The following is a 25,041-nucleotide window of genomic DNA, read 5'->3' as shown; positions in this document are numbered from 1 at the left end:
TGGCCAATAAACAGAAAATTATCCATATAAAGGAGACTTATCTTAATATTGGCATGCAATTTTTAAGAATTGTAAAAAATATAATAGGGGTATTAGCCCTTTGTGGTTCAATATCTAGTAATACTGAACAGCTGATTCCAGTTAAATAGGACAACTTACCAGCAGAACAGGACATATTTTATTAAAAACTTTTAAGGTTTTGTCTTCCAATATTTTAAGTTTATTCTAACTTCTTACTAAAATGTACTGGTGTGAGGCAAAAGCAAAAATCGACGAAAATACTCAGTGAACTGGAAGGGATTAAATTTAATATTTCTATGGTTAAAAGCAAGAATTTAAGGTTTTTATTTTGTGTGCTTTTGAGCACAAATTTTACTTTTTTTTCTACGGATGTATATGAAAACAGTTCAAAAAATTTCTGGTTAGATTAAAATTAATTTAAACATACTCATTCAGCATGCTGATAGTTTTTTCTTAAATTTTATTTTTTATAAATATTGAGGGAGATCATCATCCCAAGAACCATTTAAGAGCCAGGATTAGTATGAAATATAAACAATATTACATATTCAGGGTGATGAAACTGGAATCGATATCTTTCAAGAATTTTTTTTCAAAACTCATTGGAACAAGTTTTGGGGAAAATCTTGAATTCACAATTGATTGCTATCTAGATAACGGCATGTTTAAAAACTTAAATTTTGTGGATACATATTCTAACGTTTAATAAAAAAAGGTTACTTTATATATAACCTAAAAAGTGAATATGTTAACCAAATGCCCTTTTAAAAACGTAACAAATAATTATAATAATTCCTGATTATAATTTCTAAATAAATTTTGAAATCAAATGAATATTAAAAATTTTAAACTGGATATATAAATTCTTATGAATGCAAATAAAAGAAAGTAAGTAAAAAGACACATCATGTCTTTGTAAATTGAACAAAATTAAACTAAAATATAAATAGATTCTATGTACGTACTACCAAAAAGCTGTAAATTTTTCACGCACATATGTACAGCTGTAAATAGTGTACGTACTTTCACCAGAGTAGGATCGAACATCAATAGAACCTTTCCTTGGTGCTTTAACAAGAGGAAGCATATCTAAGTCAAAAAAGTAAATAAAAAAATCAAGATAATGCCTAAGAGAAATAAAGTAAAAAATAAACACAAAACTAACTGTAAATAATTAACTCAACTAAATGAATGATTACTAGAAAAAAATGTCTAGTTAAAAGAAATAAAATCTATTTCTCAAACCAGGATATAAGACATAAAAAGAGTCTGAAAATAATCACCACAATTTAATTGCATAGTAGAATATTTAATATGAAAACAAATCTTGATTTATTTAATTATTATGGCAAATTATCAGGTAATTATAAATTAGTACTGAAATTACAAAAAAAAAAGAATTTATTTCATTTTTCCTCTAAGGTTTTTAAAAAAATAACATTCTATTAAAATAAAAAGTTTAATTAAATCATATTTTACGTTCGAAAATTGTGAAAACAGATTATCATTTAAGGCCCAAGATTACTAAATTTAAAACCCTATTAGATGCATTTTGAGATATTTCTTTTTATTCAAAAGAAGATAAATATTCATCCACCAGTAAACAATGATTACATATAATGAAACTTGCTTTAAATTCTTAGTTTTAATTTTAAAGCTAAAATTGTTTTCATAAAACTACTTTTATGAAGAAAAGATAAATATTTAAGGTACATTTTGCTCTACAATTATTATCTACGCATATCATTATAGAATACATAAAATTTGAAGTGATTTAAATTAAAATTTGAACTTTCGTAAGAAATATGAGTAGAGAAAATGTACCAGTAGATTCTGATCCAAAAGATTTTTCACTATATGGACATTCATTTAGATGTATGAGATGCTCAGCATAACTAAAATAAAATTTAAAAAGAAAAAATTATTAGTCGACAAAGCATTAAGCAGTAAGATATATAGCAAACAATTAAAAAAATTTCATTTTATAATTCATTTAACATATTATTAATTTATGTCTTTTTGATCAAACATATTATCAAAATACATTGCCCCACTTTATGTATACGCAAGACGTAGCCCCAAGCTACTATCTTATTTCTGAAAATGAAAAAAAATCTAACGGCGAGGAGTTTTGATGATGAAGGACGCTGAAGGATGTCTAAGTTGAGAGTCTCCATAGTGGAAAAACACGCAACAGCAGATTATACAGAAATTAGTATAATAGGACCCAGAAAATATGGAAGTCCTGAGCCTTAAAGATATGTAATTTCCTAAGTCTCGCAGAATCAATTGATCATAATTTTGAGACGTTTGGAAATAAAATATAAATAAATAAAAACAATACTTAATAAGTCTAATGATTATTTTAGATTGGTAAGATTATTTTGGTGAGAAATAGCAAAATAAAGCAAAATTAGACAAACATCTTCTCTTTATTTTTACTTGTAAATCAGTAGAAATTTTTGAAAACTAACTTCAATGATTTTTTTACAGCATTACATTTAAATTCCAAATTGCAAAGAAAGTTCAGAAACCGCTGATCTTAAATAATTTAGTTTAATAGGGTCAAATTTTTAAAGCATAGTTATAAACAAAATAAACACATGGTTTCACATAACTTTAGAAATACTAATTAGGTGGAATAGTTCATTTATGTCACCACATTCATATTAATCCTAATGAATTAAACGTAAATAGATATTAAACAATACACACAAAAAACTTTATTATTTTTTTTTTGCATATTTAACGCACTGATCTTAAATAATTTAGTTTAATAGGGTCAAATTTTTAAAGCATAGTTATAAACAAAATAAACACATGGTTTCATATAACTTTAGAAATTTTAATTAGGTGGAATAGTTCATTTATGTCACCACGTTCATATTAATCCTAATGAATTAAAAGTAAATAGATATTAAACAATACGCAAAAAAAACCTTCTTATTTAAGCTAGCAAATATCACTTATGTTATCATTAAACTATTTGCAAAAAAAAAAAAAAAAAAATGAAGAATCCACAGTTTAATTTATATGAATGGAGAGTTCTGAAAGAAAGCCAATGAGAAAATTTCCGTTTTCAAACAACTCTTAAAAACGACCTAACTGAAATTTACAAATGATTTTTAGCATTGAGGGCTAATATTGCCTCTTTCATCCACTGTCTAAATTTCAGGATGCAAGCATTGGATATAATTTCATAAAAATTGCAACCTCAAAGGATTTATAAATAAAGCTAACTAACTTTTGAAGTGCAATCTTACTAAGCTGCTATAAGATCACATGGGATATTAGACATGAGATATGATATTAAGTTAACGCAATTTTGTCATAAAACAACTGTAAAAAATTTGAACCGACATAATTTTTTTAACGAATAAAGAGCAATCAAATATGTGTTGTAAACATCTGTACTTTTAGCGAAATCAGAATTTAAAATTTTTTAAATGCAGATCATGAAGGAAATAAAAATAACAATCAAAGCAATACATTTTTTTTAAAAAAAATCGTCACATAAAATATTGTACCCCGCATATATTTCAACAGGCTGAATTCTGCTCCATAAAGGTAAATTTTCTCCAGATTTTCTTTTGTGAAATAGGGTTCCTTCCCATTCCTGAAATGAAAAGAATAATTGCTGTTATTAAAAATATTAAAGTTAATTTTACTTATGCACTATTAGTTTCATGTTCAGACAGTGACATCACAAAAAGAAGCTAGATTATAGTAAGGTTAATAATAAAAAGTTTAAACAAAAACCCAAAGAAAACATTAGAAGTTGAATCAGATTTTATAGCAAAGCAAAACACAACCAAAATGGGACAAAGCCTTCTGTTTTGTTTTCAATATAAATGTTAACCTCACAATAAGGTGACATTTGAAGCCAGGAAAGAGGTTCAACCACTTCTATGTATTGAGCTCTGTTTTGAGGAAGGAAAAAATTCTTCCTGCACTTCAGAATTGGTTTTTGTTTGTTTATATTTAACTCTTTAACAGATTCTATCAATAATTAATTTAATTATTAAAACATTGATATAGCCCAACAAATTTTATTTTTATGGCAAATAAAATAGCTAAATATTTTTTAATAATAAAATAATATTCATATTATCACTATTCAGAAAAAGAAATTAACATACATAATTTATACATGAATTATTCTCCATAACATCGACAATACACCATTAGAAATTTAATCTGTTATTGCCAACTTTAAATTCGACATTAATTTGTATATCTTAATCAATGCAAGAAATTGAAGGCGCAACGCTATCGTGTCATGATGACATCCAATAGTCAAACAAATTAGCTAATTTTAGCATTGCAAAATTCTTAGATTAATATAAAATGAAGTATTTTAAATCTAATCATTCTGAAGTATTTAAAATTAAGCGAAATTAAGTACTTTTTAAAAAATACTTTGAGCCATAAATGTAGATGGTTACTTACATTACAAAATAATATTTCAGATTTAAGGGGAAGTTTGTTAATATTTTGCTTAAAAGCATCAAATCAATATCAGGGCAAAAAGTTATAGTTGCAATTCACCACACATCTGCTACATACTGATCCGTAAATGTACTTGCGTTCTTCAACTGAATTAATAAGTTTAGAGTGTCATTATTCCAGTCTTAATAAAGCAATATTCCATAAGTAACAATCATCAATTTTATTTTGCTAATTTATCAGTAATTATCAAAAAGAATTGTCATTCTACAACCTTTTTTATTCTTATCAAACTACCATTTTAAATTGAATAAGAGAATTTAGAGTGATGGGGAGTGGAACAGTTTTAAATAAAGAGTAATGAGAAACCCATCACAATAACAAATAATAAGATTATCTAAGAAAAGTAGATTATCCAAGAAAGGTAAATTATATGAAAAAGGTAAACAAAAAGGTTTCTTGTTCAAACGTGAATTAAATGCAATGAATGATATTAAAAACATAATCAAGGTCATCATTGCCCATCAATGGAAAACAATCATCCCGATGAAAAAGAAACTTTAAAAAAAAATTAATTTTAAATGAGTGCATATACAAGTCATTAAGACAATTACTCAACTAAGCCAATAAAGGAAACAAAGGAAATAAAAATATGACCACCGAAGCCGACGTCATCAGGGGGTACCGGCCTCGCTAGCCATAAAAACAAAACCATTTCTAATTGAGGGAGAAGCAAATGCCTAAATTAACTCCCCAGTACCCCGATGGTTTTCTATAGAAGTCCAGGAAAAAACATGAAATACAAATAACAAATTAAGAAAAGAAACTAAAACAAAATCATTAGAAAAATAAAAACTCACTTAGTTACAGGTCAAACACCGATTTCACAAGCAAGCCGAATGAAAAGGAAACACTAAAAACTAAAGAAAACAACGCCCCCTATTACAATGCACAGATGGAGAATAAAATGAAAAAAGTCAAGAGAAAGAAATACGTAACAAATTAATAGAATGCTTAACTGGGGCTGCTCAGTTAAGACTTGAATTGCGCCCTGTTAAAAGAAAAAAACAAAAACCTAGATATCTTCAATCATTTTTTTAATTAAAAATTAACATTACACAAATCAAAAGGAAAATCATTATTACTCAAATCATTTAAAAAATTATTCACAGCTTCCCGAAGACTTTCAACATTATTGCAAATATTTTTGATCCTAACCAATTGTGAAAAATTTTTATTTTTAAATATTTTATTACACAAATAGTATTAAAGTTGCAGAAGTTGAAGTATTAAAGTTGCAACTAAGCCAAGATTCATCAATAAAATTGGCCATTAAAAGTGAAAGTGGATTTCCCTAAACAACTGATGCTAAGGTGAACTAGTTCATCATATTCAATTTGTTAAAAGTGGAATTCTTGCAATCTCATATTAAGGCATGTAATGCTAGTGAATAAAGATTTTACATCAATAGAAACCACTATCAGTTCATTAGATTTAAGCAAATGGTGATCATTTACAAAATCATTTGAATTTTTAACAATAAAATATTTATGTGAGAAAGTCTAGAAAATTTAAAAAACATACTAAGCTAATTTATAAGAAACAGTACTAATATTCAAAACAATAGGTAAAAAAGTGTGGGCCTAATGTACCTTGAATAAAGAATAAAACCTAGAAAAATGTTAATTAGTAGGTATAAAAAATATTTCAGATGATTAAGAATGAAGATAGAACTTTGTTAACATTCGGAACTTTAAGTGATTGGTGTGTGTGAACCTTAGAGATCTGTGAAAGGATCACAGGGCTTCTGAGACTTGGTATTTTTATAACCAGCTATGGAGAGTTATGATTTTTAATCGGTAATAATTATATTTATATTCAATCAGCAATCTATAACTTATTTAATATTTCAATTATTTACATTTATGTTAAATGGCAATAAAAAACAAAGTAGCAAAATTTCCGAACAAAAAAAACTCTTATTTTTCATAACAGTATATTAAATAAATTATGAAAAGGATATGCATTTATAAAAAGATTCATCAGTATTTCTTATGAAGCTTTTCAATTCAAAATAAAATAAATTCAAGAATGAAGATTTTAATTATTCTTGTAGCTTATTCTCTTAAATTCTTCTCTTATTATTTGCAACGTTTATAACAGCTCTTTTTTTTTGCAACAATAATTCAGCTCATTTTATTCATTTTCAACACATACATCAAAAACAAATTCTTAACTTAAAATATGTCATTCTTCACATTAAATATTCTTAAAATAATAGGTAGTCCTTTCTTTTCTTCTTTTTTGGTTATTACAGTCACAACTGCCAATAAACTTTTTTTTAATACTTTATATCATTTTTTTTACATCATTTTGTATCATTCATAGCTGAAAAAAATTGGGAACCCTAGCTTTAGATAATACTTCATATAGTCCCTCATCACACTCCTCTATTTAATTAACTTTGTCTGGAACTACAATTTGACCTCCTGTATCTTCTTCCAATATAAATCTGTAATAACAATGTCAAATAATACAGTAAGTACTCACTTTTCCTTTCTTTACCTGCATATTAATGCTCTCAGCGATATCTGCTTTGACTGACTCAGCTCTGCACAAAGTTTGGGCATTTCTTCCTATCAAATCCTTAGATGTATATCCTAGAAACTTTTCAGATGATTTGTTGGCATACTGTTAATAATGACAAAAATAATACTTTAAAACTTTTGATTTGATTAATCATGAGATAAAATATATTAAATATAAATAATATTGTGGGTAGAAAACCTGCAGCTACTTTTAATTAAAAATAAAAAAAATATTGAAAATACTTTATAATTTGCACAAGTCAATGCACTAAATCAATGATCATCAGTGATTCCACTTTGTGCTATAAGTAAAACAGAAAATAAAATCCTTAGAAGGGGCACGAAAAATAAGTTACGACATATAATTCTCCATATTGGAAAAAAAAACGTGACAGCACATTTGTGCAGGTATAATTATAACCAAACCAATTTCCGGAAGGAAAAAGAACAATTTGGAGTGCCAAATTATATTTTTGTTTTTCCTTAATGCTATCCAAATTCAAACATTATAATATTATATTAATATAGTATTATTCAAATATTCCAGTTCAACTTCAAATATAACTCTTGTCTTGTTTTAAAATTCTTTGTTTTGTTTATCATAAATAATTATGAATGTGAATATTAATAGGTGGTGAAGAGGTAAGAATTCATGTCATAAATAGGCACTTGCTTTTAGTAAAAAGGAAAACATGGAAACAGAGAGTCCTAAGAACCAGTAATTTTCAAAGTCTAGCAAAGTCACTGGATCATAGTTTTGAGACATTTGAAAATAAAATATAAATAAGTAGCTAAAATAAGAAAAATAATGTTAGGTAAATAGAAATGTTTACTTTTATAATGCAGAATAAAAATTAATTAATTAGTTTTTCCAGACTAAAGATTGTTTTAGATTGGTAATACGATTTAAGCAAGAAAAATCAAAATAATTCAAAATTAGAAGAAAATCTTTTCATCATCTTTTACACTATTAGAAAAAGGTGAAAGAAAGGTTTTTTTTTAAAAGTAACAAAATGTTCTGGAATCTAACAACAATTTTTATTATAGCATAGTTTTAAAATTCCAAAAGTCAGCAATATCAATTAAAGTGTAAAAAGAATAACACCTTTTGCCTCTTTAATTGTTTTAATAAAGATCCTTTTTAGCCAAAACATATGAAGTTCAATAATAATAGTTAAAAAATTAAAGATATGGATATTTTACATATAGCAAAAAATTGTTTAAAACTAGCTAACATTCAATTTTATTAAAATGACAACGTAAGCAAAACTAACTTTCATTTTAGCTATAGAAATATTACGCGCGTACTTAAGTAAATGAACGCAATTTGTTAAATTTTTATTCTTTAATTTTTAAGATAAATTCATATTTTTCCTATTAAACATGAAACATAAAATAATACCATTTAATTCACATAAAATCTAAATTAAATGTAGTCTGTGCGTCAAATTAGTTTTTTTCTCTAGTCCTTTAAAAAGTTGAGCAATAAATTGCTTATACTGCACAATTGTTCAAAATAAATATATAAAAGTAAATATAGTTTAGAATAGAGTCAAACATTTATATTCCGAATTAAAGTAATTTTAAAGTTACGGATGAAGGGAATAGCTTTAACACAGAATATTTTTCTATTACTTTAATAAGCTGAGATTTTTGATAATGTGAAGAAATTGTACTATTGTACTGAAAATACAATATAAAGTCTCGATAGTTCGAGTTTCTGATAAAACCGAGCTAATGAAAAAAATCAGTCATGCTCTTAACATATGCACAACACATGGAACAATTACTACAATTGGTTTTACAACAATTACTATGACTGAATATTGAAAAACAAATTTGTGCATTAAACACTGAAACATGAACAGTATGACAGTTAAACATAATATATTTTTCAATTAAATACTGAAATTTAAAAACTGCAGTTTCCATTAATTTAAATATTTCTTAAACATTATGTTTTTTAATAATTTGAGTTCTCGAAAGTTCAAGATAGGCTTAGTCGCATCCACCTCGAATTATCGAGACTCTACTGTAGGTGGAAACTAACAATTCTTTAAACAGTTTCTAGAACATTTTATTACCTGATTAGAAACTTCATTCACTTCAAAAATATATAAATAGGAAATAACAGTTGACATGTTTCAAGCATTGAAAAATGGGCATCCATTTTTGAGCACTTGAAACATGTCACAGGTTATTTCCTAATTCTACATTTTTGAAGCAAATGAATTTTTTAATCAGGTCAGATCTTACTGCTGCACTTTCCTGAGATTATTCATTTAAAGTTATCAAAATAGCTTTGAAACTTTTATTTTTTCTAATGCTATTATAACTTATTTTATAAGTAAATAATTAAACTGTGTAAAAGGGCCTAAGTTAAAATCATTAAATGCACATTATTAAGTATTAGTACTTGATTTCCGCTAAACTCAAAAAAATTATGTTTTGATTTTTTTTTAAATGACATTTTTAAAAAGCTAAATAAAGTTCAAATGTAATCCAAAGAGACTCATGTTTGCTGTTATTATTGAAATCATATATTCCTACAGATAGAAAAAATTTTGGTTTAAGCAACAATATTTTTAGGTAAACTGAAGATGTTTCAAATGTTTTCTTTTTGCGTAATGCAATAAATGTTTCTATCAAAAAAATAAATAAAAAATCTTTATGAAGGCATAATTTCTTTTAATGTATGAATAAAATCCCTAATCCTCTGATGTATTTTACAGCCATGAAATATTGAATTCAGTACCTAATGCATTCAATAAAGTATGCAAGAGAAAAATGAATTATTCTATCATGGCTTAGTAAATTATGTCTTCATGAAGCAGTACATGATATTCCTCATACTTGACTGATTTTTTCTATAAAATTTTTTTAAACTTTTCTAAAAGTTAAAAGAAATCATCTATATGACCAAATATATCTAATATGGAACATTTTGAATCAGGAATTGCAATTAAGTTCATTTCTTTTTTTTAATAAATGGAAATTTTGCAGCTATTACTGAATAAATATAAGAGATACTATAATACAAAAGAACTTGAATTAATTATGCATAAAATAAATTATTACTTCAATGTTATGAGCCAAATTAGTGACAATGACTCCCTCTCTACAGCTATCTAGAGCTGTAAAGAGAGCTTGTGATGCTCGCAGTTTTAAAAAATATGAAATGTCAGTATGATGAATTTGTATGAGCTCATTCAGACAATATCCAAGGTTGCTACTCTCCACAAACCACTAAAAAAAAAAAAAAGAAAGAAAGAAATTTAGGAAACTAAGCAATAAAACAATTAATATAATGATATAAAATAATAAAGAAAACTTAAACTTGCAACAAAATGCTGAAATGCATTTAAAAAAATGTTTTTTTAGATTTATTGTATTTCAGAAATAATTTAGAAAAAGTTAAATTGAGAACAATTTAATTTTAATACATCTATAACCATTTTAATCATAATGAATAAGAACTGTTTACAAGGTGGCCACTCTCTATACAAAACCCAAATAACTGAGATTTTCAGAGTAAGTTTTTTTTTACAGATTGCCATGATTTAAATTAGCATAATTTTAATCCTAATTTTAAAATTTGCATATAAATTAGTAACAGAAAATGAAGTTACAGTAAATGACTCTTATTTACTGCTATTCTTAGCAGTGAAATTGTTAATTTTTTTCAATCTTAACTTATTATGTGTGCATAAAAGTTTTCAAATGAATTAAACAAAAAATAAAAATTACAAGTTTTATTTTAATGGATTAGTTAATAATCTTATTAAAAATTCAAGATAATTATGGATTGGAAAGTGTAAATAAAAATTATTAATTGGAATAATAGGAATTTAAACAGCACTGATGACAAGAAAAATAAATGATAGTGCCACTGAATAATTTTTCATGAGATATAGATAAAAGTTTTAATTCTGCAGATATCAACATTATTTAATCTTTTTCTCAATTGAAACAGTTGAACTTGAACAGTTTTTGCACAGAAGCTTTATGTGAATCAAAATTAAAAAAATACTTCTTGATTGGAAGTATTTTTTAATTCTTTTCCTGCCTCTCTTGTAAAAAGAAAAATCACATTATTTCTTTCGCTTTGCATTGCGTTTATGTTGTGATCTTCGTGTTAAAATATTTTTAAATAATGAATGTTAGCTTTTCTGAAGAAATCAAACGACCGAAGGACTTATATAACAAAATGCTTCTGGTTTACAATATCATTTGCCTTTTTCTGAATTTTTAGCATTTATGGATATTTTTTCTCTATTAGGACATATTTTTAAATATTTAGGATATTTTTTAAAATTCCAGCTCAATTTTTCGCATTTTAGAGAATTTTTTAAGAATATATTTTCGGTTTTTGTAATTTTAGCATGTAACATTTATTTCAAACTTTAATGAATGAAGAATATGTACTGCATTAATTCATATATTTTGACATGAATGAAAGTAAAATGAAAGAGAAAAGCATGTTTTAAATTAATATTTTTACTTAAATAATGGGGTATTTTTAAGGAAATTTTCTGCCCTTTTTTAAGGGCATTTATGTGGACTTTTTAAGTAATCAAAATCCAGGCTTTAATTATAAGTATGTAATTCGCATACTCCATAGTTATAGTTAGATTAACTAACGAAACAATATAATCGACATTACTTGCACATTAATAATAATAAACAAAAAGAATTAAATTTTAATAGACAAAAGTATAACATAATTGCCTTTGTTTATAATACAAATTTCATTTGCAGTCATTAAAACAGATCTTATATATTTTTAATTTCGTTTTGTGACTGATAAAAGGAGATCTCTTTCTCTTCAGCCTAGAAAAAATAAACATGTATTAATCCTTTAAATTTTGTTATCTATTACAGTTTGAGATTCTTTTTGTAATTAATTATTCATCTGCTATTTAAAAGTATTACCATTACTGCCAATTTGGTTGCAGTTTAAATTATACTCAAAAAGAAAATCCTTAATTTTAATTTTTTTGTTTTAATTCTTGTTGACGAAGGAATCGTAATTTTTGACTGCCAATTCAAAAGATGAAAAAGCCTTTAACAATGCTTTATTTTTCTCCCTCTGTATAATTTTTTTTTGTCTGCATACTTTAAGTTCGGCAAAGTGGCTTGTTGAAGAACAATCTGTAGAATTTCAAGTAGCAGTTTATGAAAACAATAAAAGGATCACTGCTTATGAAAACAGTCAAAGGAAATCAATCCACTGGATGGCGCTGTTCAATTATGAAATGTATAACTTTCATTCACTACTCATCTATCCTTCTTGTTAACAGCACTAGCTTGCCTACTTGCAAATTATGTTTATTTAATAATAAACTCTCATCTTAAAAGGCAATCTGACCTTTTTTAGTGAATTAATAATGCCTTAGTTATCTTGAGTAAGTCGAACCAGGTACGCCAACACTGTTAAAGTAAACACAAGTGACCATGCACCAACCAAAGGTAAGCAATATTTTCTCTGCTACCTTTTATTCGCTAAGTGCGTAATTACCAACAAATCTGATTCTGAAAAGAAGAAAAAACAAATTTTTACGAGAACAGGAACTTATTTTCCCCCTGTACACCTCATCTTCAGTATGTAACAATTATCTGAGAGAACCACTTTTCCTGGTTATTTATTTGTCAAAAGATATAAATCCTTAAAATCCAACTGATGGTGATCTAATTGTCATTTTTGTGAAAAGTGGACATGAACTGTTCTTCTTCCTTGTTCATTAAATATGATCTAAGCACACCTTTTATAATTGTTAACAAATTCAAGTGAGATTAATTTGAAAAAGTTTAATTGAGAAATACAAGGCAGGAGAGAGTGAGAAATACTGCTTTAATTATTAACTTTTAAAATTTTAGTAAACTTTCCATTCACACAAAAAAAATTTAATAATCAATTCATTTTTTAAAAAAAATTACTACCCTGCCTAATCAGGGGTCTGTTTAGGCTTTTTTTTTTTTTTTAGAGGTACCTATTTTGTGAAAATTTAGACATAAATCTGAAATTTAAAAATTCTATTAAAAAATCAACACAAAAATATAGTAAGGCAAGAAAATATTTTCAAAAATTGTCACTACGAATAGAAATCATTAATGACTGGTAAATTTCTATACATTTTTTAAATTGCATCCAAATTTAAAAATCCATAAAAATCATTAACCATAGTTAAATTTCAACTTGAATTTCATAAAAACATGCATTTAACAGTACTAGCAATAAAAGCTATTTTCATTCTGAGAGCATTTTTGACTGGGTAATACAGAAAAAAGTTTCACAGAGAGGAAAAAAAATGTTTCATAAAAAAAAAAAAAAGGTCTGTTAGAATGAATTTTGAGTACTGTTTAAAATAATAGTTAGAATTTCAACTTCAAATAAAGTTTACATGGGGAAAACCTCGTCATTTCATTTGAAAAAACTCGGCAAAAAAATGTGGCCTAAGCGACTGGTTAGGCTTACCACACTGCACTATCTGACCAAATACAATGCTACCTATTTGCAGAAGAAAGCTCCTTTTTTCCATAGATTGCAATGGGGTTTGCATGGTACTAGTGTCTTTTCTTCCACTCCAATTAAGGAACAGGGTGGCTGATGCTCCTTTTCTCCTACGCCATTTCAGGATCCTGGCATGCTCTCAGTCAGGCATGGGGAAGAAAAGCGCTCTTCTTACAAACCGGATGGGAAACGAATTCTTCTACTGCGTCATAATAGCAATTTACAGGAGGGCTCCATTGCAAGTCGAAATGTGTAATTAACCCTGGATTTATCGTTTTCTAAGGGGATACAAACACAAAATTTTAAGAGATGGGGAGGTGAATCTTAGAACCTGCTTTTTAGAAAGTATATTTGAAACAACCATTTTTCCTTCAGTTGAATTTGTGAAGGTACAGCAAAATGATAGTAAATTTGCCCTGCACAGACCCCAGCTAATGATTGAAACATCTTATAACGACAACTTTTGAGGGTACTTTAACAAAACATTATTACATTTTAAAGCAAAGTTGTAAAATATACATAATTTTCTAATCTGTGATAACTTACATAAAGCAATATTAAAAAAAATTACCCTTGTGAATCCAGATCGAAGGTAGTGGGACATAGAACCATCTTCTTTTTCAACAGCGCTGAAAAAATTTTTAAATTCATATGACATCATTTAAAAAAAAAGAGAGAGAGAAATAAAAAGAGCAACAAAAAAAAACTGTCTTTTTACCTCTTTTTGACAATGGCAACCAGACAACTGTATTGACTTCCCTGAAGACTATGAAGTGATCTACAAAATAAACATAGATTTAACAAAAAAATTTTCAATCATTTTACATTAAATTTAAAAAAGTAAATTTTGAAATCTTTTTTTTTAACTATATAAAAAAATTTAATTTTTTTTCAATTATAAACATATATAAACAGGGGTCTGTCTAGGTTTTTCTGAGAGATACCTATTTTGTGAAAATTCAGACATATTTTGTGAAAATTAAATATTATATTAAAAAATCAACACAAAAATATGGTAAAAATATCAACTTGTCGTTTCCTACGGGATACAAAAATAACATTTTTAAAAAAAGTATTTAATGTTTCCTAAAGTTGAATTTGTGAAGGTACCACTAAAAGATAGTAAATTTGGCCTAGATAGATCCCTGATATGTATACATAAATAATTAGATATGAAAGTAAGAAGAAAAAAATAGCTTTTAGTAAATACAAATTTTATAATAAGTACTTATTGAGCAATATATATATCATTCTTTCATTGGGCAATTTTAGAGATCTTTATATCAATAAAAAACATATATCTAAAAGCTATAATACACCAATAACTACAAATTTAAATTTACTTCTATGTGAATGTAAAGACATTAATATTCAAAATCAACTTTGCCAGTTGTTAGAATAGACTTAATAAAAATTTGCTATTGATATTAAAAAAAAAACTCAATTTCTAATTTTGTTTCCCCAATTGTGGTTTAGTAACCAACTTTTTTAATTACATTTATTATATTTTTCAATTCCTAATCTTTAATAGTAAAAGTTATTGCTTTCATTTTAGATAAGTGGGAAGTATATTATTCATAATATAACTAATTAAAAATATAAAATTCTCAACAAAAACGTTTGGTTTATTAAAATAACAGTTTCTAATTAATAATTATACATGAGACGGTGCTCACCCACTTGCCTCAGTTTATGTTACACTTCATTATATAATAAGCAATTTACTTATTTAAATTCTCAATAGAGCAAGCAAAAAAAGATCTATTTTGGTAAACATTTTTCAGGAACTTTTTTTAAATTTAGGGAATTTTCTTTAAAATAAAAATGAAAATAACTGGAAAATGTTTGATTGAACTAGAAAAAAAAAAGGCAAAATTCAAAATCTACTAATAATCCAGTAAATTGACATCTATCTATTTAATAAATTTGAATGATTTATAGATTTACAAAAATAATAAAACCTGCACAATGCTATGGAATCGAAGAATTTCGACTGTCTTGAGTCAATAAATACAAGATGAGGATGAATGCTTTGAAATGATTCTGTGGCAGTTTCAGCTGTATATGCTATGGTGCACTCACAACATAATTTTTCAGCAGCCCATTTAATAGCGTCACTTTGTGCATCATCTTTGCCAAAGACTAGAAGAGCCTAAACAAAATCACATAAAACAAATTTAATTATAAAATAAAAAATAAAGTATGAATGAAAAATTATAATACAATTATTTAATGTGAAATGTCACAATTATGCTAAAATATGGCGTTTTGTGGCAAAATAAAATCTATAGCATAACTTGACATGGATTGCGGATCAGGTAGACCACTGATAATTTATTTTAGGATGGTAAGGATTAAATTTTTGTGGTCCCCAGAAAATTAATTTAGAGCCCTGTTTAGACATCTTTATTTCAACTGTATTGTTTAAATTAATCCCGAATTATAAGTCGAATTTTATCCAGTTGCAAAGCATTAAAAATTTACAAGAAAAAAAAATATTTCAAATAATAACAACAAAACAGAAATCTGACAATTTCAAGAATAAGAAAACAAATATAATAATTGGGCTATGTTTTTGATTTTATTGAGTTTATTCAAAAATTCGATGAGAATATAAGACCTCACAAATGAAATAAAATAATTAAAGAAAATTTAACACGTAAAAGAATTTTATTTTGCATAAAAACATCCCTATCTTAAGATGCTATTCACATATAAAATTGTTATTTATCTAATCAGAGTGATTTAAATACATTATAGAAACATAATAATCAGTTATTTAATGAGCCAAGAGCAAAAATACAAAATTAGGTACAATAACAACAGTTTTAAATTTAGTTTGCTGAAAAAAAATACTAGCAAAATAATTTTGATAGATTAGAATCAGGTTTTATGAAAGCATTTCCTTTATAATGCTTCTCAAAGTGAACAATTTATTTGGTTTAAAATACAGCAACTGATATAGTTCCCAGTGGCAGAATCGTGGCAACACGGTGACGTTCTTGCAGAACGCTACTGAGTTCTTGCAGAAGGATTTTTCCTTTGGGAAATAAAAAATTTTGCATTTTTTTTCTGCAGAAATTTTTGAAAGATTTAATCTTTTCTACAGAACTATATTCAAAAGATACTTTTCTTGTGCATCGGAGTGGGAAAAAAAATTTTTGAGACTTTTGTATTCTCATTGGAGAATAATGAAAAATAAAGAATAATGAAGTAAAAAATTTAATTTTCTTTTCTGTGGAAATTTTCGTTCTAATTTTTTATGCAGTTATTACTACAGATTTCCACACAGCTTTTAAAATCTGATATTATTTATCAAAACAAGTAAATCTTGAAATGAAAACACACATTTAGCAGTCCCTTTTTTGAAGAGTCCACTTCAAAAAGGGGTTCTATCTTTTTTTTTTCAGCAGTCACTGCTACAGATTTTATTTTTTTAATGTGATGATGCGAAAAAGGAAATAATTAGTGTATTATCTAAAAAGGAAAATAATTAGCGCGTTATCGTTCTACAAAATGCGAGAATATCACCCATAATATTAGAATAAAAAAAATCACATATTTAATTTTAAAAAAAATTTATTTGATCCAATTGTTATTTATTTAATATTTTTGAAGTTTGTATACTTGTTATGTTAAATATCTTGAAGAAAGATATTAGTATTAGAGAGGTACGTGGCAGAAAGCCTGAAAAAATTCTGATACAGAATTACAGTTATAAATTAAAATAAAGAATATGAATAAGCATTAAACATTTTCACCTAACAACCTAAGTCAGCCTAAACACAATAATTGTAGAAAAGTGCGACGAGCTCTGAGCGTTAGCTTATAGCTTTGTATTTCCATTAATGAAGATTATGGTTGAGGCTAAATAGATAGCAGAAAGTTGCAGTGAAAAGTCAGAAACGGTTTGTGGCTTGAAATTCTCGAGATTTCCGAGGGTTCTGAATTGAACTTCTGTTAGTGACGTTGTGTGGGTATCTCGATCCTGAGATCTTTACGAGCATTCTAGAAAGAGGGACCAGGAGAGGGATTGTTAGTGTCAACACCTCATCGTAACTCGGGAGATTTGGGCTATGTATCATATTGCACTTGTAAGATCACGTTTGTCGAAAAGAGATTTAGTTCTGGGTCTGGCAATTAGTATACCAAGATTTCGGGAATTGATAAGAGGGTGGTAATCTTGAGATTCATCAAGGTGAGGAAAAGAAAAGAAACATTTTCAACCTTTCTATACACTAAGTTCCTTAAGGAAGGTTTGGCTAAGGTCTTGAGGTGAGGAAAAATGTGAAATGAAATTTTGCTTTGGCACTTGTTTTGCAAGTTGGTAGACAGAAGGATCGAGCAAGCCTGCGAATGTATGTAATTTCAATGAAATAGAAGAACCGAACAGCTGTCCGTTAGAAAAATATAGTGGTCGTTGCTGGTAACGCAATGTTTGAGGCGAGAAAAACGGTCCGTCCTATGGCGGTAAAGACCGATGTATGCGGAAGAAGTTGACCTGAAATAGTGTAACCTCTGGAAGTAGAACATTCCCACTCCAATTTTGTCTGATTGTTTGGATCCATCGGTAGCCAGAACGATGCGATGAAAGAAAGATGTGACGAAAGAAAGATTCTAACGGCGAAAATCTTCTAACGAAGCTCGAATCTGCAACGGGACAAAATTTTTGGTTCGAAATTGCAAATTATATATAATTTAAATAATAAATATAAATGAAAACATTTTGAAGGGTTGTAGTTGTTGTAGTTCATTTACGTCGCACTAGAGCTGCACAATGGGCTATTGGTGACGGTCTGGGAAACATACCTGAGAATGATCCGAAGACATGCCATCACAATTTTGATTCTTTGCAGAGGGGGTGGCACCCCCACTTCGGTAGCCCGACGACCTGCAAGTGAAGCCGAGCACTTTACGGTAGAACAGTTTAACGAGGACCAATACCGCAAACCCTCGGTCCCTGCACAGATTGATCCAAGTGGTCACCCACCCGCTCACTGACAGCAGAGAGTGATGCTTGACTTCGGTAATCTGCTAAGAACCGTGTCTTAACGATAAGTCCACTGCGGGACACATTTTGAAAGGATTTGAGTTAGAGTGTGATATTCAATGTTATCTTGAGAAATGTTCTTGCTGGTCATCCATTTATGCATGGATGGTATAAGCTGAGTCATTTTACCTTGTGGAAAGCGGGAAGGAGGGAGATGTAAGTGATGGTAAGCTGATGAGGATAATTGGAGGCAGATGTGACGAAAGTAAAATTTTGCAGAAAGCCACTTATGTCGTGAAGCTAATGTACTCACTCCCGCTTCTTTGAAAAGTAGTGGAATGGGTGTCCATCATGGTAAACCTGTTGTTACTCGAAGTGTAGCATTATATAATGTGTCGAAGGTTCGTAGACTCGTTTGGTTTGAAAAAGAAAAGATGTGGCTATCGAAGTCAAGGACACTCTTAATGCATGAATTGACAGTTCGAAATAGGTGATCTGATTAAGCACCCCAACGTGTGCTAGAGGTTCATCGGTGAATCGGAGTGAAACGCAGACAGTTTTCGTATTTTCTGTTTTAATTCCCTAAAATGATAGTGGAAGGTCACGTTGCTAAAGAAATATAGGCCAAGAATACGAAGGTTTTGGACCCACGAGGGATGGGTTTGTTGAAGATATTAAGACTGAAAGTTTCAGCAACCATCGTCTTCCAGATTAATTAATTGCGGTACTTTTTGCCGAGGCAATTTAAAAGTTTGAATCCTTGCACCATTTAATTTGGAGGAGAGAAAATTGCATCTTTTGATTCACTTTATAAATGATTTCTGCAACTGCAAGAAGGTAGATATTGTCCCCAAAGATGAGACATATGTTAGCAGAGAGAACAAGATGGAGGTCAGATATGCAAATCATGAAGAGGAAAGGGGAAAGTACTGATCCCTGCAGAACACCTCTGTCCGCAGTTAAAATTGCTGAAAATTGGCTGATAGTAAATTCTGCCACCGCATGGCTGAGTTTGACAAAATTGTGAAGAGAGCAACTCTGCCAGTTATACCGGATTATTTTAGCACATTACAAATTTCTTTTCTTACGAAGCCCGCAGGACTTCATGATGGAGGATGGTAAGTACTGAATCTACCCCTTTAAATGGGGGGGGGGGGAATCCGCATTGATAAAAGTGGAAGACACCAATCCTTATTGAAAAGTCAGGAGCCGTTTTAGAAGCATACGTTCGAGAATTTTACTCAGAGTAAATGTTAGTGATAGGTCAGTAAGATGACACAAGGTCCGTCGGTTTGCTTTTTTATGGATTAGAATGACGCGGGGTAGTTTTAAGGAGTCTAAGATTTTTCCAGAAACCCAAATACATTACAACTTATCCTAGAGTTTCCTTTGAGAGAGAGAGCACAGCACTTTTAAAGGAATTTTATCTGGTCCTGGTGAAGAGTTGGTTGAATATCTGGTTCGCTGCGTTAAGTCCAAGGGGAGGCTGTTTTTAGTTTATGGTTTAGAGTAGAAGGCAGCGAACGCGTTTGCTTGTGCCAAGGCACTATGTTCTTCATTGTGATGGTGTTCGAGGGTGCATTTAGGGTCTTATTAGTTCAAGAACTTTTAGGCTAGAATTGGTCGTTATTTTGGGAGCAAAAGATTCTAGGGATATTTCTGGTTCTATTCCTTTTAGTAGAAATTTGGTGGACAGGTGTCCGTTTAAGATTGTTGATTTTACAAGTCTGCATATAATTTCAGTTATTGAAGTTGCGGTATTGATAGCGGTTTCCAGTACGTTGAGCATAGAAGAAGTTAGTAACGGAGTGTAAATTTTAAATATTTCATTGGACCTTTAAGTTTTAAATCCAGTTCTTCTCTCAGGTCTGCTAGTTTTGACTTGTGTATGCTGGCTTGCCCATTCGTTGATTCAACGAAGATGATGTAATTTCTAACTCTGTTTCCCGTAGCAAATTTTAAATTATCAGCAATTGGTATTTCTGGAGAATATGAGTTTGACATTAGATTAGCCATAATTGATTTTTTGAACTCTTATGATTCTGGTCTAAGAAGAGTCATCCGTTCCTTCAGCAAAACCAAAATGTCTACCTTAAAAGTTGAAAACGACTTACTTGTCAGTATTAAAAAAATAAACTATATAATAATCCAGTTCAGAAAAGAAACAAGGCGACATTCTTTTCCGTTTACCCAAAACCAAAAATTATAGCTCATTAAAGGGATAAATTCGGATTTCCAGAACTTCAAGTCAAAATTCGCCTTTTTTTTTTTTTTTACCCCTTTCGTGCTGATCTCGTCATTTATAACAAATGATTATTTACTTTATAAACTTCTAGCTATCCATTTTTGCCGAGCTTTCAACCTCAAACTAAAATCTCATTAGTTTTTTTTTAATAAAAAAAGTCACGCATGTACAGCCTACGCATGTACATGTAACACCTTTTTTTTTAAAACTCGTTTTCGCATTACGGAATTTATGTTACCCTAATTATTCAAAATAAATATGCAAAAAATAAACGAACCACCCAAAGTAACTTTCTGATGATCGAATTTTCATGGTCAAGTATTCAATCTTAATGGTTCAAAGGATTTCAACTTTCAAAATCAGACACAAAAACGCACTTTCTCTGAATAATACATACCTTTTTTTCGACGGATATGAATTTCTGACCCTTAAAATATCGGAATTGGCCACAATCTGGTCCCAACAGCTTGCGAGTTTAACTCAGGAGAGCGGTTTGAAGTTTGGACTCCTTAATGCTAATTTTACTTTTTGCGTACTTCAGATCTCGAGAACTTTTCAAGTGAATTGAAAAATTTTGGACACGATTATAAAATATAACGTTTTTTTGGGACACAACTATAAAATATAACATTTAATTTCACGCAAAATATAACCAACCTTTAGTAAGTATTTATTATTTTTTAATATGTAATTTCAATAATGGTCCTAAAATGTTTGAATTGTAAGGTATACCAAATTTTACATAACTTCAAAGGATGTAATTTTAAATGGCAAAATACAAAATTTGCGCAAAATCGGTAGAATAGTTCCAGGGAAATCAAATTTTAAAAATACGACTTTTTCAAATTTCGATTGTGATTGCATTAATCACGACCTCAGTTTTAGTTAAGCTGAACGCAGGGAGTAGTTTCAACTCCTCCATAAAGACTCTCATTGATTGATTTTGAAAAGTCTGTAGAAGCTTTATCACTTTAGCAGAAGCAGAGACAAGCATTTTAATACAAATTGGTTGAATATATGTTTCATAAGTTTATTTTAGTATGTTTCTACTGCAGCCTAATATGGCAGCAGTAAATTGCTTAAAATTGGCAGCCTTTTCTCGGCTTTACAAATTACATACTCAGCATGTTTTGCGATGTTAATTTCTTCAGAAGTTCCAAGAAGAACCTCTAAGTAGTAGGTTTTTAAAATGGTAAGCCAGTTAAGAAGTAAATTGTTGGCGATTATAAGCATAAAATATTGGATAGTAGTCATATCAGTGTTTACAGGCATGTTTTTCATAGACCACTGTCCAAGTCTCTTTAGTGCAGAATTTAAAACTAAGTTGGGTTTGGTTTGTTCTTCTTTAGCAAAGGCACTCTAGAATACTAAGTGAATAGATTCGCCCTAATTAAGCCATCAGTAAGATTTTGATAAGATTATTCATATAGATATCAAATAAAATTAGGATCAACACATTAGGATCACTGAAGAAACCTTAAGTTCTGTTTAAAGCTTGAGAGATATTCTCCAAATCGGGTTGAACAAAACCGCTGCGTTAAGTCCTTGATCTACATTAACATCTTACCAACAATACCCATGTTCTGTAACTTCTGAACAGTACGAACGCTCCAGATATTATCGAAAACAGCCTTTGCAGAAGTGTTCTACATATAATCTAACTTTTCGTTCCAGAGAGGTTTAAAATTAAATTGCCGACCCATGGGAATACATTTCTTAGCACTAGAAGAAATAGTTATTTGAAAACTTTAAAATGTGGAATCAATGCTTTTGGTTGGAATCAAAATGTTATTCAGACATTTAAAATTATCCCAGAGTTTTTGCGTGAATGCATCCCAATTAGCCTTTTCAAAATACCATATGGTTTTAGTACCTTTAAAGTTTTTTGAATTAATGCACATAGTCAAAGTTTCTGATTCTGATTAGTAATACAAACATTTTTTTATTAAATATGTACAAATACTTCCAAAGATTTTTCTCACAAGGTTAAATTTTCATTACAATTATTTTTTTAAATATCTATGAGTATTTTTTAAATATTTTGGATAGTACTAGTTTTATTATTTTTTAAAGTAAATATCCAATATTAAAAAACTCGCTATATAATTAATTTCAAAACTTATGTAGCTTTAAAATTATTTATCATATTTATTTAATTTGCGTAAAATTATTTACCATGAAAATTCAGTAACTTGTGAATGAAAATTCTCAATTAAAAATTTCATTTCTCTAAGTTAATAAAATAATAATATGATTAAAAGTAAAATTCGTATTGAGAATATGAATCCAAATATGCTTTTACGCAAGGTGTTATGGGCCTTTCAATATAATGAAGAGAAAGAAAAGGAAGTAGAGGAAGCAGAAACTTGTCTATGAAATGCTTCTTTGCGCCTAATATTTCTGCGGCTTCCATACCATCCACTCACATTCAACTAAACCAATTTGAGTGAAAATATTTTACTTTTTATAAGGTTAAAAGTTTGAAAAAATAGTTAATCGCATTCATTTACGAACAATAAAGTAAATTCTTATAATTTTGAAGTAAATAATTGGATTATTCAATTTCAAAGCTAAATATACTTAATTCATTTATTTTGTCTGTTATTTTATTGAGAAAATACTTTTGAGGATCTTTTATTATTAGTCCACTCAAGTTTGGCAGTACCTGTGAGCAGCTTGAAATAAAATCTTATTTTAAAAATTTAACTACCCACAATATTTTTTTTCTCCTTTCAATAAAAAATTGCAAAATAAAAACATTTCAAATTTAAATTATTATAAATTCGGGCTTTTCTACGCACAGGTTTAATAAAATGACAAAATTATTTGAGGGTATAGAGCAGGGGTGGCCAACTTGTGGCTCTTTGAAGGATTATTTGTGGCTCTCGATAAATTTAGCCGAGTTCCCTTTTCATTTTTGTGCTATTATATTTTAAATAATTATTATCGTTCCGTATGTGTTTCAAAATGTCTTTTGAATTACTGAGAACAAATATGAAAGGCTAAGTGCAACGTTGTTCAATTCAAGGTGAGGTTTCCATTTCCAATATAATTATGACACAAAAAGCATCTGGAGAATTAGAACTAATAAAGATGCAAGAAGAGCAAGCTCTGCAATTAAAATGTAAGTCGACGTCGATTACTGAATTTTGGATATTTGTACCAGAATCGAAGTATCCTAAATTAAAAAAAGGCTGCTTGTCAAATTATTCAATATTCGGAACAACGTACTTATGTGAATAATTTTATTCCACTTTAAAATTCGTGAAATCCAAACACCGATCAGTATTAACTAACCAGCATCTCAAAGAAAATACTGAGAAATGCTGTCACCAATTATTCACTAAATTTTAAATAATTATCAAGAGAAGTAAAATAATTATCTTATAATTGTCGTTTAAATTTAAATTCAATACACATATTTTGTACTTTGACTTTTATGTTTTCAACAAATATAATTTATGTAAAAAAAAATTAATGTCTTTTTTGCATACCTTTTAAATACGTATTTAATTGCGGCTCGCGAAAAATTTCAAATTTTGAAAAATAGCTCGACTATGTAAGAGTTTGGCCACCCCTGGTATAGAGTAACAGGAGAAATTGCATAGATAGTCCCTACCCACAACTTTAAATAATCTTCCTTCCCATGAATAAAAACGATAGCTGCGCCATGAAAAATACTAAAAAAGAACTTTCCTTTCAATTCCAAGGGAGTCTCCTCGTTTAATATCCTTTTATTTTTACCGTCATATTTCCTTTCCTGAATGAAACGGAAGGAAAAAGAGAGAAAAAAGCCTTTGGATACGTTATTTGAAGGACCGATGATAAATACGTTATCTAATGAATCCGAATGTTCTTTTCCTCTATGAAAAAGTTTTTCTCTTCATGAATATTGAATAGAAATTTTAAGCCATGTAAGATTTTTAAGCTTTCACAAATTGTATCTTATTGTAAAAAAGGACGCATAAACTTGTGATTTTTTAAAAAAAGGAGTGGAGTTGTTGGGAGATTGAAAGAGCGGAAAATATTTTCAAAATTTAATTGCTTTTAGTGTTAATGGAAAGTCTTGAAAGTTTTTAACCCTAAATTTAAAAGAACGAAATTTCATAGTTATTGGGAATGGAATAAAGGATCTTTACAGCATGCCAATCGATAAAGGTAAAATTGAGCAGTTACCATTATGTTTTTCCTCAGAAGTTTAAGAAAAATATAAATAGCTTATTTATGTTGTGCACTTAAA

The 25,041-nt window shown here is 28.7% G+C and overlaps 1 protein-coding gene across 3 annotated transcripts in view; it reads right to left on the bottom strand.

Moving 5' to 3' along the window:
• Nucleotides 1-25,041, bottom strand: part of LOC107437356 (high affinity cAMP-specific and IBMX-insensitive 3',5'-cyclic phosphodiesterase 8B) — a 373,690-nt gene that overhangs the window by 24,958 nt on the left and 323,691 nt on the right. For 2 of the 3 annotated variants that reach the window (XM_043039399.3, XM_043039408.3), the window contains exons 3-10: nucleotides 15,528-15,718; nucleotides 14,285-14,344; nucleotides 14,138-14,195; nucleotides 10,134-10,301; nucleotides 7,018-7,158; nucleotides 3,549-3,637; nucleotides 1,846-1,916; nucleotides 1,045-1,110 (exon numbers count right to left, since the gene is read on the bottom strand). In XM_043039399.3, the coding sequence (XP_042895333.2) occupies nucleotides 1,045-1,110; nucleotides 1,846-1,916; nucleotides 3,549-3,637; nucleotides 7,018-7,158; nucleotides 10,134-10,301; nucleotides 14,138-14,195; nucleotides 14,285-14,344; nucleotides 15,528-15,718 (844 nt within the window). The remainder of the gene's footprint in view (nucleotides 1-1,044; nucleotides 1,111-1,845; nucleotides 1,917-3,548; nucleotides 3,638-7,017; nucleotides 7,159-10,133; nucleotides 10,302-14,137; nucleotides 14,196-14,284; nucleotides 14,345-15,527; nucleotides 15,719-25,041) is intronic. The other variant, XM_043039401.3, reaches the window with a different exon arrangement.

Source organism: Parasteatoda tepidariorum, chromosome 7 (assembly GCF_982258835.1).
Source record: "Parasteatoda tepidariorum strain Cologne lab strain chromosome 7, Ptep-v5.0, whole genome shotgun sequence".
NCBI lineage: Eukaryota > Metazoa > Arthropoda > Arachnida > Araneae > Theridiidae > Parasteatoda > Parasteatoda tepidariorum.
The sequence above is the reverse complement of the archived record's forward strand: the minus strand, read 5'-3'. Positions and strand labels throughout refer to the sequence as shown.